The sequence below is a fragment of the Macrotis lagotis genome, chromosome 3, assembly GCF_037893015.1.
Source record: "Macrotis lagotis isolate mMagLag1 chromosome 3, bilby.v1.9.chrom.fasta, whole genome shotgun sequence".
NCBI lineage: Eukaryota > Metazoa > Chordata > Mammalia > Peramelemorphia > Peramelidae > Macrotis > Macrotis lagotis.
In genome coordinates, this window is record NC_133660.1 from 292,663,269 (window position 1) to 292,683,496 (window position 20,228).

At 33.6% G+C, this 20,228-nt stretch overlaps 1 protein-coding gene across 1 annotated transcript; it reads left to right on the forward strand.

Annotated features, from left to right (window-relative positions):
- The first annotated feature begins 1,313 nt into the window (after positions 1-1,313).
- LOC141516691 (olfactory receptor 5B2-like) lies at positions 1,314-2,273 on the forward strand. The gene has a single exon (XM_074227690.1). It carries the CDS (start codon positions 1,326-1,328, stop codon positions 2,271-2,273), a length of 948 nt encoding a protein of 315 aa, XP_074083791.1. The 5' UTR covers positions 1,314-1,325.
- Positions 2,274-20,228: the final 17,955 nt, after the last annotated feature.

Consider the following 20,228-nt stretch of genomic DNA (forward strand, 5'->3'; position numbering starts at 1 on the left):
AAGAAAAGTTGGAAGTTTGGGCAGATCTCGTGACTTGAGATTCTACATTTCTGTTTACTTAAAATATTTTTAAAGATACTTATTGCTATAAGTAGCATGCGGCAGCCTACCTATAACTACAATGAAAACTTAATTATGCACAAGAGACACAGGTCTTACTGAGCTGAAAAGGCTTAAAGTGGTTACTGGGAATCGACTATATAGCTGTCTGAGACCTGAAGGCCAACTTACCTTATAGAGCCTTCAAAGGCAAGGCAACCACTGACCAATCACTAAATCAGCACATCGAGTTCCTACTAGGTGACCAACAGAATGTTAATAAGGTAGAGGTCAACCAGGAGTCCAAAATCTCTATGCAAATACATGCAAATATCAGTTTACAAATGAACTTCATTCAGGGAAAAAAAAAGAAATAATCCAAAGGCATAATCCAAAATTAGAGAGGCACTGAAATAGAAAGGAATGGAAAAAGAAAGATTTGCTGTATGTGAGATTATAGCTCAAACCTGGAAGAACCTAATTACAAAGTGATGATATCTCTGGAAAAATCCAGAGTGAATGAAAGGACAAAATATTTATCTTTCTTTCTTGTGGCCTCCTTCTGTTTCCCTAGTGACAATGTTGAAGAATTTAAAAAGGGACAGGCTGTATAAAAGAAACAATTTTAGAAATCATCCAGTTATTATTAAGAGAAACCCTTAGTATACTTTTTGACAGATGATTCCCATGTGTGCAACTATTGTCCATTGGCAACTGTCTCTTCAGTCCATTGCAGAAATTGTAAAGCCATAAGGATTCCAGATCTAAGCAGAATACCCACAAATTCTTGGAAAACTTTTCTGGAACATCCCTCCCCATATCTCAGTTCATTAGCTTTCCATTTAATTGATTTTTCCTTCTTCTTTATTCTTCTTTTCACACGTCATCAGAGTTAAGTATATTCCTGAGGAAAGATCAAGCTCCCCAACTATGTCTCACAGTAAGTAGTTCCATCCTTATGCTGATTGTTGTCAAACAATGGGAAAATTCCCTTTCCTGAATTGGAAAGTAACACTTTGGGCATTGTGATCTTTTTTAGCAATTGTAAGAAAAAGTAAGAAATGAAGACCTTTCTGTGTTTAAGAGAAAGTGGATGAATGAATATTGAATACAAAGAGTAATGCCTATGATAACTACCTAGGTGTTCTTAATTGCTTATGTGAAGCCCTCATCTAACATAGGCCTCTGTTTTTTTTTATGCTTTTAAGACATTCATAAAACAAATTGAAATTTTTTTGATTGTTATTCTTATGTTGTAGGTGAATGACATCACTCTCAAATAACAAATGGAGAACAGATCTAAAGTAAATGAATTCATCCTAACAGGAATAACAAATGATCCAGAGCTTCAGGTTCCTCTCTTCATAATGTTCACCCTCATCTATCTCATCACACTATTAGGGAACTTGGGCATAGTAGTTCTGACCTCCTGGGATAATGCCCTCCACACCCCCATGTACTTTTTCCTCAGTAACCTGTCTCTGGTGGATTTTGGCTATGCTTCAGCTGTTACTCCCAAGGTGATGGCTGGTCTTCTTACAGGGGACAAGGTCATCTCCTATAATGGGTGTGCTACACAAATGTTTTTCTTTGGGGCTTTTGCTGCTACTGAAAGCTTTCTCTTAGCTTCCATGGCATATGATCGTCATGTAGCTGTATGTAATCCCCTGCATTATACCACCACCATGACATCAACTCTATGTGCACTTCTGGCCAGTGGTTCCTACATCTGTAGCTTTTTATCTTCTGCCATTGTCATGGGAAACACATTTAGCCTTTCCTTTTGTAGGTCCAATATAATACATCATTTTTTCTGTGATCTTCCCTCTCTTCTAGTTCTCTCCTGCTCTGATATTCATACCACTGAATCAGTATTATTTATCTTAGGGTCATTCACCAGCTTTTTCCCATTTCTTGTCATCTTTACTTCTTACTTGCTTATTTTCATTACAATCCTGAAGATCCATTCTGCTGATGGCCGCCAGAAAGCTTTCTCGACCTTTGCTTCCCATCTCACAGCAGTGTCTATATTTTATGGGACAATTTTCTTCATGTATTTCCAACCCAGCTCAAGCCATTCAATGGACATGGACAAAATAGTGTCAGTTTTTTACACAATGATCATCCCTATGTTGAATCCTCTAGTTTATAGTCTTAGGAACAAAGATGTCAAAAATGCTTTCAGGAAAGCTGTGAGGGGAAGACAAATTCAATTAGATCAAATTTTTACTTAGAGAGAAGATTCAATTTGTGCCTTTCCAAATCTAAGATTCAATCCCAAATCCAATTATTGTACTTATGCACAGAAAAGTGTAATGCAATTTTGTTTAAGGCAAAATTATGTAGTAGAATGTGTAGTTTATTTGGAGTTGATAGAGACCTAGATTTATTGAGAATTAGATATTTTCCACATGTATAGCCCTAGGCAATATCAGTTTCCTCATGTTTAAAATCCTTAATAAAAATGCCTTTTCTTATAAGCTCGCTATGTGGAAAGCATAATATGTGTGTTGTCTTCTTCTTGTTCAGTTGTATTTGGCTCTTTGTGTCCCCATGGAGTTTTCTTGACAGAGTTATTTGGGTGATTTCGCATTTCCTTCTCCAGCTCATTTCACAGATGATAAACTGTGGCAAACAGGGTAATAAGACTAATCCAGGGTCCCATGCCTAATAAATGACTTAAATTCTGTTTTATCTTATGAAGTTGACTCTTTCTGATTCCAAGACAAGTGCTCTATCCAGTGCCCCACCTAGATACCTCCACCTCACAAAAACACACGTAAATATGTAAATTCGAGATAGTAATTTTCCTAGATAGAGGAAGATCACAGCTACATTATTTTTAAATAGTTTGCTACTTTGAGAGAAATTTGGATGAGTTGCTTGGGAGATACAATTTTGATGTTAATGACATTGCTTGTTCAGAAATTCCTAAAAACAAATATGACCATTTGAAATGCTGAAGTTCTGGTTCTCAAGAAAATAAAAATTATATGACAAACTTTGAACATTGTTATTTTTATCACTTTGTTGAAATCTAAATCATCAGAAAAAATAATTAAGACCTGATTTGTAGAATTTATTGATTTCTACAGTTTGGGTCTCATACTCAAAGGCCAATGATTTCTTCATTAACCACTTGGAGCTGACTCCAGAGCACAATAGTAGTGTGGCCACCTTTGGGAACAACGAGAAATTCATCCATGATCCCAAGGGCCTGGAAAGAGCATTGATGCTGTGGGAGAGACATATTTCACTGTAATGTCACTTCAAAACCAATTCCATTCTATCTGATAAAAGTTTTGCTACTTTATATTTTCCTTTGAAAAAATGTTTTTGTGTGGCTTCTTTTCCCTTTAATATCATTTGAGTTTTCTGTGGGATGAAATAAATGTTGACCAGGATTTAGTAACTTGAATTATTTTATAACAGCAGGAGATACATCTTACTCAGACTGGGACAAATTTTAGAACTTCCTACACTATCAATAGGTAAGGTTTTTTTTTTTTCTAAGACCAACTTCATTTAAAGGCAATATGCTAAGAAAAGAGAGAGCAATTACATTTGTCCATCATTTTCCAGGTCATTTTGAGCACAAAAGCCATGTTGGGACTTTGAAATAGTTTACAGTTGGACTTCAGTTTGGAAGTAATGATAGATTTCTCAAAGGAAGTAATTGAGACCCAACTACATTGTATCTTCCCAGACATTGGAGCTACCAATTCTTCATTTGTATATCAAATTTTAGGGACTCATATCAACTGACACTGCGTCACCATAAAGAAGGTACTGGTACACCAATAGGCAACTAGTATACTATCTAATAATATACATAGAAGGAAAATACTAATGCCAGATATGAACAGATAGAGAAATTATTTGTCCCAAATGAGTAAGGCAGCATCAGGTACAGCTATCCTCCACACTTTTCAGAATTTTTGTTGCTTTTCAGTTCAGTTGTGTCCGGCTCTCTAGGACCCCATGCACGTTTGTTCATGAGATTTCCTTGGAAAAGATGTTGATGATCTTTACTATTTTCTTCTCTGATCTCATTTTCAGATGAGTAACCAAGGCAAATGCAGCTTAAGTGAACTGTCCAGTGTTACATGACTGGAAAATATCTGAGACTACATTTGAACTCATATATTCCTGATTCCAAGCTGTTGCTTTATTCCCTGTAGCACTTAGATTCCCCATATCTGAGTATGTTAAAGCATTTTCTCCATCCTGGTATTCACATTTTAGGAATGACATTGCTACCTGGAACACATAAATTTGAGACTTGATGGAAACAATTCTAGATAAGAAATAAAAAGTATAGTTATCTTGGTTAAAGAATAATTCCGTGTAGGCCAATGAAGTATTTAAAGATGTGTTATGTGGATGAGAGATTAGAGACATTGTGTTAGACCCCAGGGAGCAGAACTGTAATGACTAGAATGTCCAAACATACATTTTGACTTAAGACAAGAAAAGATTTTTCCTAATGATTGGAGCAATTAAAAACTGATAGTCACCTTTGAGTAATTCTTCATTGTATGTCTTCAAACAAGTTATCCATTTTTTAATTTGCTATAGAAAATAGTTCTTTTTTTACATTGATTAACTTTAAGGAATATGAGAGCCCATTTACTCTAAGATTTTTTGATTACTTCAGTCTATTCTTCTTAAAAAATTGAACTGGAGGGGCAGTTGGATGGCACAGTGGATAGGGTTACATCCCTGGACTCAGGATCACCTTAGTATAAACCTGGTCTCAGACATTCATGAACTGTGTGACTGTGTGACCCTGGACTAGTCACTTAGCTTGATTGCATCCACCCACCCCCCCGCCCAAAAAAATTTCCACTGGACCTTTTGGTTTCTACTCTGGTGTTCACAGATTATTATTGCTTATAGCTACCTGTGACCCTAGTGGAACATTCTTCTGTTTCATATGTGTGAATTCTCACATGTCATTATGGATGTGAATTGTAAAGCGTGAAAAAGACCTCTAATATTGACTAACCTTAAACATGATTCATTTAAAAATTTTTTTTTAGGTTTTTGCAAGGCAAATGGGATTAAGTGGCTTGCCCAAGGCCACACAGCTAGGTAATTATTAAGTGTCTGAGGTCATATTTGAACCCAGGTACACCTGAATCCAGGGCCGGTGCTCTATCCACTGTGCCACCTAGCCGCCCCATTTATTTGAAAATTTAATAAGCTTTTCAACTTTGAATTTTTCCATGTCACTGATGGTTTTATCTAATTAGATTTTATCAATGTATATTTTATACTTATTAAAAAGGCATAGAGTAAGGATTTCAAACCTCTGTCTTCTACTTAAAGTTCAATAAGCTCTTCCCCAAAACACTTTTCTGCTATCATGTCCAGTGATAAATTGATCTTTATGACATTCTTTAAAAATGAACAGAATTGAGTTTTTTATCCTTATCATACTGTTCTACAGACTAAACCTTTGAAACAATCAGTGCCTTTGTTGATTTCTCATAATGAGGAAATGTGATAACTAGCAACTAGGTCTTGACTTCCTTGTCACAAGCTATTTCTATTTCTGGACAAGCAATCTTTAGGGTCACTCACTCACTCATTCATCTGTTTTCCATTGTTCATGCTGAGACTAGACAGGAAGAAAGGTGGCTAACTCTGCCTCCATCCTTAGAGTAACAATGACCAGGAAGCAATATCTAATTCTGATTTAATGAATATGGTAGATTACAGGAGGGACTTGGGATGAGTTTCTTAAATGTCATTGAGCACACACTAGACATTAAAGCCAAGATACTGGTGAAAATGTTTGATCAGCTATCCCCTTGGCAATCCCAACTACCTCTGTCCACATTCCATGAACTCAAAATTATTAAGACATCAATGAATCCGTTTCACAGATCAGTATGGCACCAGAGAGATAAAAGAACTTGTCTATGGGCATACACCAAGAAAACAGAATTACCAAGATTCTTATATTCCCATGAAATGATAGATAAATATTTTTCAGTCTTTCAGAGTTTGTGTTTTCCTTACCTCATTAGCCTAGCTATTCTTTCCAGGAGTATAGATCAGTGGGTTTAGATCAAATGAAATTTGACTACTTTGGAATATTGATTTAGATATCTATACATTAAGATGCTTCATTATATTTTTATTTATTCTATTTTCCAATTGCATTTTGATCTGGTTGGGCCATACAGCTCTGGGCTTCATATTGGAAACTTCTCATGTAAATAACAAACTTAAAATACATTATTATTCTCTTTGGCATTGAATAAGTAATTTAATTAATTTAGAATAGTCATTTTTTCAAATTTTTAGCTCAACATGGAACAACTGACATTTTCCCTATTGTTTAGGTCTGACTTTATTTATGCAAAAAGTATTTAGTATTTTCATTGCTACATAGTTTCTTGATTATTTTCAGGAAGAACTCTGTTCAGTAGTAAGAAGATAACAAGAGAGAAATCATTTTTGTAGGTCATTATCCAAAATTAAACATGGTCCACGTGGACCCAGTACTCTTGCTATGAAATGAGGGATTTTGAAATGCATTTTATTGGATCATCATGTTGAAGCAGCCATTGATTTTTACAGAGGAAGTTCTTGTTTTGTATTTCATTTTCAAAGAAGACCATGACATCAGGGAGGAATTGAAAGTTAGTGAGCGGCTGCTGTCTAAAGTCACCATTCTCACTTTCTCCTCCAGAAACATCTAGGTCAAGTGGTCAGATATGAATCTGGGTGACTAGAGACAGCCATGGATGCAAGACAATAAGACTTGTTCAAGGTCACAAGGGACTGAGTCAGATTTGAACTCAGGTCATCCTTATTCCAGGGACATTTTCCGTTTTTGAATAAATATTTTGGGGATCTCAAATCAATGGACTGTATCTAGAACACTAAAAAGAAGACATGGTTCATCTGTAAAAGTACAGTGGATATTAGTGGGCCATTAATATTATATCAGTCAGCAGTCTACTTGGAAGTAAACATGCTAATGCTATGTATTGAGAAAAAAATTTGTCCCAATTAAGGGAAGTGATGGTATTGCTATATTCTGCCCTTCTCAGAATCTTTATTTTTCCATACTTTCAGTTGCATCCAACTCTATGCTATTCCATGGTCATGGGTTAGAAAGGTTTCTTTCCTTCTCCAATGAATCCTCTTTATGAAGTTGAAGAGTTAAGGCAAATAGAGTTTAAGTGAATTATCTGATATTATAAGAGAAGTAAATGTCTGGGGTTCAATTTGAAATCAAATCATCCTCACTCCAGGTTCAGATTTTATCCATTGTAATATCTATTTTCAAACTTTTCTGTACACTTTAGTATTTTCTTCATTCCTACTTGACAGATTTTTCACAATTTGGAAAGATTACTGATATCAAAGGCATGCAAAGAAGAGATTTACTGAATTCATAGAAGAATCAATTAAGAAAATGAGTATATTTATTTTGGTGAATGAAAAGTTCAGTGTGCATGGGCAAAGTGTTTGAAGATGTGTCTTCTGAAAAAGTAATTATGTGGGACTCTAGAAAGCAGAAGGAGGATTAATAGGTGCAATGTTCAGACATACATTTTGATGGTAAGTTAGAAATATTTTACCTAACTGAAGCAACAATTTAAAATTGACACTCTGTGGGGGGGGGGGGGGAGAGCTTGGCTGCACAGTGGATAGAGCACATACCTTGGAGTCAGGAGGACCTGAGTTCAAATTCAACCTCATGCACTTAATAGTTACCTAGCTATGTGACATTGGGCAAATCACTTAACCCCCTTTACCTTGCCAAGAACAAATGACACTGTTTCTTGAATACTATAGGTCATCAAGTGTGTTATCCATTTATTCAGTGATTTATAGTGAATGCACTTTTTCATGCAAGGATTATATTTAATGACTTCTGAAAGTCATCTGATTCTAAAGTCATGTGATTCCCTCCTTCTTTTCTTCATAGGACCCCCTCCCCCTGATAAGAGAGTTAAGAACACCAACTTTGGTGGAAAGAGTACTATACACAGTGATTAGAGCATCATACTTGAACTCAGGAAGACATAAGTTCATATAACGTTAGCCACTCACTAGCTATATTACCCTGGACAAGTACTCTGACCTGATTGTGTTAAACCTCCCCCTCCCCCTGAAAATTTTATTTTATTGACCTTGGTGTCTAACCTGGAATTCACATAATATCACTGTTTCCAGATAATTGAGACACTACTGGGATTTATCAAACCTGTGTCTTTTGCTTTGTTTGTCTAAATTCTCAAATGCCATCATGAATGAGAATTGCAAATCAAGAAAAAGATCTATCTTACCTTCTTAGCTAGTTATGTGAAAATGTCATAAGTCTGACATCTTTGCCTTTATACATGTCATTTCTTGTTTGATTCAATTCAATTTGATCAATGTGTATTTGGTACCTAATAAACATTGTCAGAACAAGGATTTCAAGTCTGTATTTTCTATTTGAAGTCTAATAAAGTTTTCTCCACATCATTCCACATCTTTCATGGCCAGTGATGTATTGATCCTCACAACATTCTTTAACGATAGATAGAGCTCAGGTTTTTATCCTAATTTTTATAGGTAAAGCATAAATATTTTAAATGATCACTTTTTTCCTGATACTGCCCAATGAGGAAACATCATGGTTGGAAACTAGGTCTTTACTTCATCTCTATGAGTACTTTCTTTTCTTCCTAATAATGAAGTAGATTGAAAAAAAAGGAACATCAAAGAAAATGATCTCCTGGAAGACTTGAGTTTTGCATCCCTGGTCAGATTGGAGTTTAATGGCATGTTTTTCATTCTTTGAATGTAAAACAGCAGATTGTCATTAAAAGACAACAGTCTCCTAAGAGCTGCTGTGGTCCAAATTGTATAGAAGGATTCTTCTAATTTTCACTCTTCAAACGTTGACTTCCAAGTATTTCACTACTAGGGTTTATTGTCATGGGGCTAACCTGGAGAAAGCAGTTCCCAGAGTCAATAATTTATCTACTTTTATTGTTCATTATGGGAAAGAACAAGGATTATGTCTCCTTATTTAAGGGCTTTGAAATAGCTAGTAGTAAGGACTATGGAAACGTTTCATGAAAAGCAGTGAACATATACTAAGGCTGAGAATTCAAACCCATGCTGCTTATCTGAAGGTACTTGGCCAACTCTCTCTTAAAGAAGAGGAAGCAAGATGATGAAGAAAAGCAGTAGAGACTCCTGAGATCTCTTTTAAAGCCCTCTAAAATGTTTTAACTAAGACCTTAAAACAATTTCTTGAGTGATTTAGAACGTTTGCAAGAGGGGAGTTTTGCCCAAAGTTAAGACTGGAGTGCAATCGAGCAGAGATCTTGCCCAGGAAACCTCAGATCATGCTCGAGGACTTATGACAACAGAATAAGTAACTGAAATGATGAATTCTGGAACTTTTAGTCCCCAGTTAATACAGGTTCAGACAGCTAATAAGAAAGGTAATATGGGGATTCTTTATTGACAGCAAAGTCAGTACTCTATTGTATTGCCTATATTTTTATATAGATTGATATCTTGGGTATCAGTCTCAGGACAAAGAGGAGGACTAATGCACCAAAATTGAGGCTACAGGGGACCTGATACACCAGTCAGTTCCAGGGAAGACAAGTTTTCAAAATTCAGTAAAAGATCAAAATCTCATACCTTATGCAAAGAGAGGGTCAAAATGGATACAGGAATTATACATAAAGGGTACTAACATCATGCAATTAGAATAATAAGGAATAGTTTATGACAAAACAAGAAATAGATGACATAAAGTATTGCACAATGGATAATTGAAATTACATTAAATTAAATAACTTTTATACAGCTAAAACCAAAGTCAACAAGATTATAATAATACAGAAAACTAGGAAAAGATTTTCACAGCTAATTTTTCTGAGAAAGGATTCATTTATAAAATATATCAAGCAAATTTATAAGGATAAAGTCATTCTCCAATTGATAAATGGCCAAAGGATAAAATCAATCAGTTTTTAGATAAAGAAATTGAAGCTATCTATAGTCAAATGAAAAAAATGTTCCAAATCATTATTGATTAGAGAAATGCAAAATAAAACAACTCTAAGGTACTACCTCATGCCTATCAGATTGGATAAGATGACAAAAAAGAAAAATGATCAAAAGTTCGAGAGGATGTAGGAAAACTGCTGGTAGGTACAGTAATGTATTGTTGGTGGAGTTGTGAGCTACTCCATCTGTTCTGGAAAGTCGTTTGGAATTATGCCCAAAGGTCAATAAAACTAATGGTATTCCATTAGTAGTAGTATCCAAATGAAATCATAAAATGGATAAATACCCACATGTACAAAATTATTTAGTTTTCTGTAGTGACAAAACATTGTAAATTGAGGGAATTCCAATTAATTGTGGAATGACTGAACAAGTGGTGATGTATAAATATGATGGGGCACTATGGTTCTAAAAGAAGTCACATTTGACAGGACTTCAGAAAACAAACCTGGAAATACTTAAAAGGACTGATGTTGAATAAAGTGAGCAGGAAAAAACTGGACACACTAACTGCACCATTGTAAGATGATTAATTATAATGGTCACAGTTCCTCTTAGCACAGTTTCTCTCTCCTGAGAGAACTGTCATGGAAAATCTCATCCACATTCAGAGAAAACAACCAAGGACTTTGAATGCAGAACAAAGCACGTTAATATATATAAAACTTCTTTTATGATTTTTTCTTTTTTCTCATGTTCCCCACCCCTACTTCTGTCCTAGTTCTTCTTTCAAAATATCACTAATATCAAAATGTGTTAAATCCATTTATATTGGTACAATCTTTATCAGATTGCTCATTTCCATGGAAAGTGGGAGGGAAAGGAAGTTTACAGAAAAATGTGGAACTCAAAAACTTGAAAGAGGATGAAATGTTGAAAACAATTTGGACAAATAGAAATTAATGACTCTATGAGATGTTTCCACCAAATAAATTCAAATAAAATGTAAAGTACCTTTTTAAGAAAAACAAATGACCTGGAAATTGGATCCAGAAGGTAATAATTCATGAGCTTTTGATTTACATGAAAGCCTAGATCAAAATATCTTTCAATAAACTCTCATTGAAAATTCTCCTAATATACAGGAGGAGCAAAAGGACAAAAAATAGCTCTTGAATGAATACATGTAACTCCAGAAAGAGACTCCAGAATAAAAACTCCAAGGAATATCATAGCCAAACTCCAGAATTCTTATCTGAAAGACAAAATATTTTAAGCAGTCAGAAACATTCTAAATTAAAAAGAAATACGATTAGAATGACCTAGGACTTATAAAATCTAACATTAAAGAATCAGAGAATACAGATTATGTTATTCTGGAGGGCAAAGGATTTTGGATTACAATCAAGAACTAACTATACTGCAAAATCCAATATATTTTGTCAGGGCAATAGAGGACTTCCAAAATTTACTGATAAAAATACCAGAACTAAACATAAATTTCAATCTTCAAATATAAGGCTCAAAAAATACATTGGAAGGTAAATGGAAAAGGGGAAAATTCTAGTCAGGAACATTAAACTGCATAAATTATGATAAGGGAAGTAACTCTTAAGAATTTTATTTCTCTTAGCATTGTTAAGGGATTGAATATAATTGTTGAAGGGATTGTACTTAGATGATATGTGTATAAATGAGACATGAAGTCATGTTGATTACTAGGGTAGTAATTCCTCTTGAGGCAAAGGGAGGGAGAATCCTTAGAGGGTTCATGCATAAGTAAATCATGAAGTGACCTTACTTTACTAGCTGCTTTAGTTAATAAGGGTTGTGGTACCACAGGGACAGAGGGTAGCCAGTGTACTTCAAAGGGTTGGACATAAATATATTAGAAAGCGATCTTATTTTATTTCATACTTTAATTCACAAAGGTTAGAGTGATAAAATTGGAGTACTATAGAAATAGGAGAGTATCCCTAGTATTTTAATTCAGTACTAAGGTTGGAGTGCTAATCAGACAGAGGGAGAGAGTGTGCCTGATACTTTGATTTAGTAGGGTGGAAGTATCAGGATTGGGAAGCCTTGAGGAGAGAGGGAAAGAGTATACTCAATATTTTGGTTGGGAACGGTTGTAGGGCTACAGTTGAAGAAATTTAGAGAAAGAGGGAGAGAGTATACCTAGAAGGACTGGTCATGAAAAGATCATGAAGCAATTTTGGGTTGCTTGATGCTTCAGTTACAATTGGAGAGAGTGTGCTTGGGATGGGGGTACAAATGATCCATGAAATGATTTGATTTTGCATGATGCCTTGGCTCATGGAGATTTGTGTGTCCATGGAAGTTACTCGAAAATAGAGGACTGTATAAATTGATTATAATTTGATGTGATTTATGACTCCTGAGAAGTGTATTTCTAATGTAATAGAAGAGGGGATTATACTCAATGATTATAAGGTAATGTTGCTTATCAATCAAGCAATCAGTCAATCAACCTTTGAGAAAGTACTTCTATCAGGACAGTTAAAAGGAGGATATATTGACAAAGGATTTACAGATATAAAACAGATTTGAAACAATAAAGACATGAAAGAATTAAACTAAGTGAAGACTAGGCATTAGAGTATAAATAATACTAGGTGAAGAGACAAAACGACCTACTATAGTAGAGGAAAAGAAGGGTGGGTATGGACACTGAGCAAATACTACTCTCAACATTTTTGACCCAAAGAAGAAATAAAATACATTCACAAATGGTTTTAAAAATTTATCCTCCCCTACAGGGAAATGGGGGGGCATAAAGAAAGCAGATAAAGGTGACTTATAAAGGGGAAGGTGAAGATAAAAGTATGTTAAAATTAAAAATTTCAAAGAAAAGTTAAAAGGGAAAGGAAAAAAAATTGGTGAGGTGGGGTAAGAGGGAAGGAAAGAGGAAAAACATAAATGGGGAAACATAATATGGAGGGAAATGTAGAATTAGTTATCTTAACTGTAAATGTGAAATGAATGAACCTTCCAAAACCAGGATCCTCCAATATGTTGTTTACCAAAATCACATTTGAAGAAGAGAGATACACACAAAATATAGGTTAAAGGACTGAGGCAGAATATATTATGCTTGAGAAATCCTCATCTCAAAGCAATAGTAAAAATAAATCACATTTAAAGTAATAAGGAAGACAACCACATCTTCTTAAAAGACACCATAGGTAATGAATTTCTATCATGATTAAACATATATGCACCAAGTGGTATAGCATCCAAATTCTTGGACAAGCTGAACAAATTATAAGGAGGCATGGACAGCAAAATTATAATAATGGTAACCCTCAGATTCCTTCTTTCAGAGTAAGAGGAATCTAGTCACAAAATAAATAAGAAGAAAAATAAGGTGAATACAAATCTAGACATGTTAGAAGTTTGGAGAAAAATTGAATGGGGATAGAAGAATATACCTTTTCTCTTCAGTACATGGTAACTATACTAAAACTCACCATGCTCTAGGGAATTAAAAATTTTACAATCACATGCAGAAAGGCATAAATATTAAACACATGCTTCTCAAATCATGATGAAATGAAAATTATTTGTAATAAAGTCAAGAAAAGATAAACCAAAAATTCAATGGAAAATAAATAACCTAATTTTAAAGTCTAAGTGGATCAAAAAAACATACAAATAATCAACTGTGTCATCCAAGAAATAGTCTCATTTCAGGAAAAAAAGGAAATGAAAGAACTATTGGTAAACTCCCCAGGAAAAGATTTCTATGCCTAGACAGATTTACAAAGGAATTCTATGTAATATTTAAGAGCCTAATACTAATTCTATGTAAACTATTTATAAACATTAGGAGAAAATATGTTCTACCAAATTCCTTTTATGATATGGTGCTGATACCTAAACTGGTAAGAGTCAAAACAAAGAAAATTATAGACAATTTTCCCTAATAAACATTGATGCAAAAATTTTATATTTTTTGGAAAGAGATTACAAAGAGAAAAAAATTTGAAAAATTAAACATCTGTTCATACTCAAAATATTAGAGAATACAGGAGTAAATGACATTTTCCTTAAAATAGCAATCAATATCTACCTAAAATAATCAATTAAATGCTATATGTAATGGGGAGCATTTCCAATAAGGTCAGGGGTGAAACAAGTATGATCATTAACACCATTTCTGTTCATATAGATTAGACATGTTTGTTTTAGCAATAAGAGAAGAAAAAGAAATGGAAGAATTTAGAACTGGCAACAAGGAAGCAAAATTTTCACTCTTTGCAGAAAGAACCCAAGAAATACAACTAAAAAAATTGCTTAAAACAATTAGCAGCTTCATCAAAGTAGCAAAATATAATATAAACCACATAAATCATCATTTGTATATATGAATAAAAAAGCCCAAGAAAAAAAGTTAGAAACAGAAATTTCATTTAAAGTAACTATAGAAAAAGTAATGTACTTGGGAATCTACCTCTTGCGACTAACTCAGAAACTGTATGAACACAATTAAAAAATACTTTTCACACAAATAAAGTCAGATCTAAACAACTGAAAAAAACATCAGTTACTCCTGGTTAATCTTAGTTGATATAATAAAAATGACAATTCTACCAAAATTAAATCACTTATTCAGTACCTTACCAATCAAACTACCCAAGTATCTATTTTATAGAGATTGGAGAAATAGTAACAAAATTCATCTGGGGCAACAAGAGGTCAAGAATAACAAGGGAACTGATGAAAAAATGCCAATAAAATGAATTAGCTGTACCAGATCCAAAATTGTATTATAAAGCAAAACTCAGCAAAACTGACTGGTACTGGTTAACAAATAGAGTACTGGATGAATGAATTTGAATTGGTACAAAAGAAACGCTAGTAAATGACTATAGTAATCTATACTTTGACAAACACAAAACTTTTGGGATAAGAACTCACCATTGGACAAAAATTGCTAGATAAACTGGAATATGGTATGACAAAAACTAGGAATAGACTCACATCTCACTCCATATATCAAATTATGAACAAAATAGATACAGAATTTAGACAAAAAGGGCAATACCACAGATCAATTAGCAGGTCAAGAAATTATCTGTTGAGCTATGGAAAGGGGAGAAATTTATGACCAAACAAGAAATAGAATATATTATAAATTGAATAATGGATGGTTTTTACTATATTAAATTTTAAAAGATTTTTTACTAATAAAATCAAAGAAACCAGTATTAGAAGGAATAGAAAAATCTGGGAAACAATTTCACAAACAGGGGTCTGATATAGGTTTCATTTCTATTCTAAATTATATGGAGAATTGTATCAGATTTATAAGGTTTCAAATCATTTCCCAATTAAAAAATGATCAAAGGATTTGAACAGGCAGTTTTCAAAGAAAGATAGTAAAGCTATATATAAAATCGTATAAAAAGTTCCAAATCATTACTGATTAGAGAAATGTAAATTAAAACTAAGAGGAACAATTATCAGATTGGTTAAAATGACAAATAAGGAAAAATTATCAATTTTGGAGTGGTTGTGGGAGATTTGAGACATTAATGAACTATTGTGACTTTTTGGTGACACTATTTGAGACTATTAAAGCACTAATTCACTAATGTGAACTAATCTAGCCATTTTGGAGAGAAAATATGGAAATGTGCCCAAGGAGTAATAAAACTAATCATACTCTTTGACCTAGCAATACCAATATTTGACCTATATCCAGAAGAAACCATAAAAAATGGGAAAAGTCCCAAATGTTCAAAAATATTTATAGGAGTTCTTTTTATAGTGGCAAACAGTTGGAAATTGAGGGAAATGACCCAAAATTGAGAAATGACTGAACTAGCTTTAGTATGTGAATATTATTGAATTCTATTATCCTATAAGGAATTATGAATGATTTATCTCTAGAGAAGCATGGAAAGAATTACAATAACTAATGCTGAGTGAAGGAAGCAGAACCAAGAAAAATTGTAAACATTAATAAAAGCATTATATGTTGATTAACTATGATAGATGTGCTTCCTCTCAAAAGTTCAAAGATCTAGGACAACCCTTGAAGATCCATTATGGTCAACAGCAATCATATACAAAAGGAGAAACAAAAACGCACAAAATATTAATGAACAATATGCTCACTTTTTTAAACATTCTTTTATGATTTCCCTTCCTTTCCCATGATTGTCTTCCCTTTTTTCCTTAGTGCTAATTTATAATACAAAAAATGACCACTATGTAAACATGTTACATATAAAATGTATAGGTACATCATTTTCTAGACTGTTCACCACTGAGGGGAGGGTTCTGGGAAGGGAGGGTGGAAAAAAATTGTGAAACTTATAATTATGCAAGTGGATGAATGTTGAAAAACTTTCATAACATACAATTGAAAAAATAAAATAACAATCAAAAAAGAATTATTGGGGGGGGGGGGCGGCTAGGGGCGTAGTGGATAAAGCACCAGCCTTGGAGTCAGGAGTAACTGGCTTCAAATCCGGTCTCGGACACTTAATTATTACCTAGCTGTGTGGCCTTGTGCAAGCCACTTAACCCCATTTGCCTTGCAAAAACCTAAAAAAAAGAATTATTGGACTATTTGAATGTCATACCCCCCAAAAAAGGTCTAGATATTACATATCAAAAATTAACAAGGAAAACTGTCTTGCTATTCTAGAATCAGAGGATAAAATAGAATGACCTCCTGAAAGAGATCCCTTAATGAATTCTCCAAGAAACATTATAGAAAAATTCCTTACCTACCTGAACAAGAAGAAAATATTGCAAGCAGTCAAAAAGAAACAGTTCAGTTTTTGTGGAGTCATATCCAGGATTACAAAATATTTTTGCATTTCTTCATCAAAGGTTCAGAGAATTTGGAATATGATACTCTGGAGGATAAAAGAGTAAAGATTGCAACTAACAATAACCTATCCAGCAAAACTGAATATAAACTGTCAAAGGGGAAAACAAGATTTTTAATTTAATTGAGGACTTTTAATCACTAATGATGAAAAGACCAAAGATGAATGGAAAACTGACTTTCAAATTCCAGACTCAAAAGAAGCATACTAAGGTAAATGGGAAAGAAATATCATAAGGGATTTGAAATGGATAAAATGTTTTCATTCCTATGGGGGAAAATTATAATTGTACCTCTTAAAACATTTCTCATTATTAGAGGAGTTATATACATTGAAGAGGGCATGGCTGCCAATTTAATATGATGAAAAAACTATTTTAAAAAATGAAATCAAAGCTTGAGAAAGAAGAAATACCTTGGAGAAGGCAGAAGAAAGACACAGAGTGAAATAAATTATCTGATATAAAAAGAAGTACAAAAGAACTGTTACAGTGAGGAGGAAAATGGGGAAATGGGGAGGGGGAGGACACCTGAACTTTATTCTCATCAGAATTAATTCCATGAGACAGAATAAAAAAGACACTCAGTTGGGTAGAGAAAGCTTAGTATTATATATAAGAAATTATGAGGGCAAAGGCATAACAGAGAGGGATAGTGATGATAGAAGAGAGAGAAGACTACTGGGATTAAAAATCAGAAGCAAAACCTTTTGACAAAGGACATAGTAAAAGCAGAGTGAGAGTATGATAAATGGGGGAAATACAATGGAGGAAAATATATAATTACCATAACTGTGGGGAAAAGTTAAATAAAGTTTCTCTAATAAAGACTTCATTTCTCAAAATAGAATATTTATAGAAATTTATAGAAAATTATAGCAGTCATCAACTGGTAAATAAAATAAGATAAATGGAATTTACCAATTATGCTATCATTGCTAACTATAATTACATGAAAAATGCTCTAAATCGCTATTGATTAGAATATTGCAAAGTAAAATCATTCTGAGATACTACTCCACACTTATCAGATTGATTTATATGATAGAAAAGGAAAATGATAAATGTTGGGAGAGATGGGGAAAAGTTGAAATTCTAGAGTTTTATTGGTGAAGTATTAAACCATTCTATAAATCAATTTGGAACTTTGCCAAAATGTATACATTTGACTAAACAATAGTACTATTATGGTTGTTTCCAAAAGATCTAAAACAAAAAAGAAATGCAAACTTTATGTACAAATATATTTATAGCTGTTACAAGTGGTGGTCAAGATTGGATATTGAGGGGAATGACCAAACAAGTTGTACATAATTTTGATGGAATGTTATTGTGCTAAAACAATGTTGATAAGAATGATCTTAGAAAAAACCTAGAAAGACTTATATGAACTGATTTAAAGTGAAAAAAATACTTATTTTTATTTCTTTGGGAATATACATGAAAATGAAATATGTAATGAATAGTATTTTGTTCTTTCTTTAATATTTCTTAACACCGAGAAGGCTTCTCTAGGAATATTAACCCTGAAATGGTTTTATTGGGACTTTTCCACTCAAACCCTCTGCTTTTTTTCTTAATGTATATATATATATATATATATATATATATATATATATATATATATATATATATATATACACATATATATTTTTCATCTGAAGTCCTCTCACACTACCCTTAATACCCCCTAGGTTCTATTCTCTCTTCCTGACCACTTGGAATCCATCTTCTTCTTAGAATTCTCTCCTAACTAAAGGAGGTATTTATTTATTGTAATACAGCAGACTAGCCAAGAGGTTTCTAACTTGCCATCTGAGTCTAGAAGTAAAACAGATATTATTTTAGACAAAGGACTGTGGGTTTGCAGATTAGAAGTTAGTGCCACCAGGAGGATAGCCCTTTTATTTATGAAGCATATTTGTGAAGGTTTTTTTTTTTTTTTTTGTATGTCAAGGACTACTCCAGATGCTGGGGCAACTTGATTGCTTTTTGAATGTTTAGAAAACAACCTTATTTAATGTATTCTGATGACAAGGACACTCAGAGAATATATAAGTGATATATGTGAAGGGGAAGGAGGTTGATGTGACTCCCCCCACCCCATCTGGATTAGAATTAGCATTTAATCCCTCTCAAGTGGATTCACTTGGATATCTAATTAGATGGAATTACTCTTTTAGATCATGGGACTTCTAATTGGCTTTTGTTTTGTGTCTGACATCAGGTATGATCAGCAAAGGAAATGCTGTTGAGTCAATGCTGGAGTCTGGAAGTCTGAAGGAAGTTTGGACACCACACAGGTGACAGGTGTATTATTGGGATTAGAAAGCTGAAGTGGTGGTTTTTCAGTGCAACTTCAGGTTGAACCCTTTTGAAGTGACTTCCTCAAATGTGACATTTGAATAATGTCTCACCTGTTATATCTAAATTTTGAGTTAGGGCATTTGACTATCCAAATGACTCTAACTCCCAACTCACACTCAAAATCATATCAATAAAGGAATTTTCCTTAGATATCCTGGATCTTTCTAGTACATCACTTAAGATCGATCTGATACAGAAATTTTAGTTCAAATGGAGTTTAATACCTAGAGAGGACAGCATGTGGTTTTAACCACTGCTATTAGCTTTGTGTTTTGAGAAGAATTAAGATTCCTTGATTTTATTTAATTTTATGCTAGGAAAAAGGATATTTAGGTAAGAAGAATAAAGAGGTTTATATAATTTCAAGACACACTTCTGTGCAGTAGTAGTTTCAAATTCTACTTTAAAAAGGAAATGTAAGTCAGTTGAGTATATCATGAGAAGAATCACCTATACTTTAATTAGAAACGTTTTGGGAAGAAAGAAGAATTTATTTTGGTTAAGGATACTTGAGCTATTTTAATGAAGAACAAGAGATTAAGGTTATTTATATGTCATTTCCTGGACACTCTTTGTACTGATATGGTCATCTTGTGTAAATATAAGCTCCAGTTAACTCCATAATTTTCTACACATTCACTTGTGAAGTGAACAATTATGGAAATTGTGTATTTGTTAAAGTATGTATATCAGTATGACAGTGAGTAAGGCAAAATGTGAATTGTAATAAGTCTAGAATTTTATGGTCTAATGATACAAATTTGAGTCTGTCTGATAATATATTGTGTTAAGAAGTTCCTTTACCAGAAGAGGAGATCTCAAGTCATCTGAATTGGAGATTGGAATGGATTCTGTTAATACAGAAATATATTGAATTTGTCCTGGGGAAAAGAGAGAAACTGGATGAGTTCATCTTCCTCCATTGGGTCTATGTGTGTTTATGGGTTGTTTGGTCATGGGGTTCTGAGAAGAAGATG

Bases quoted from the DNA above. Each gene is read 5' to 3' on its own strand.
- LOC141516691 (XM_074227690.1), top strand. From the start codon at position 1,326: ATGGAGAACAGATCTAAAGTAAATGAATTCATCCTAACAGGAATAACA.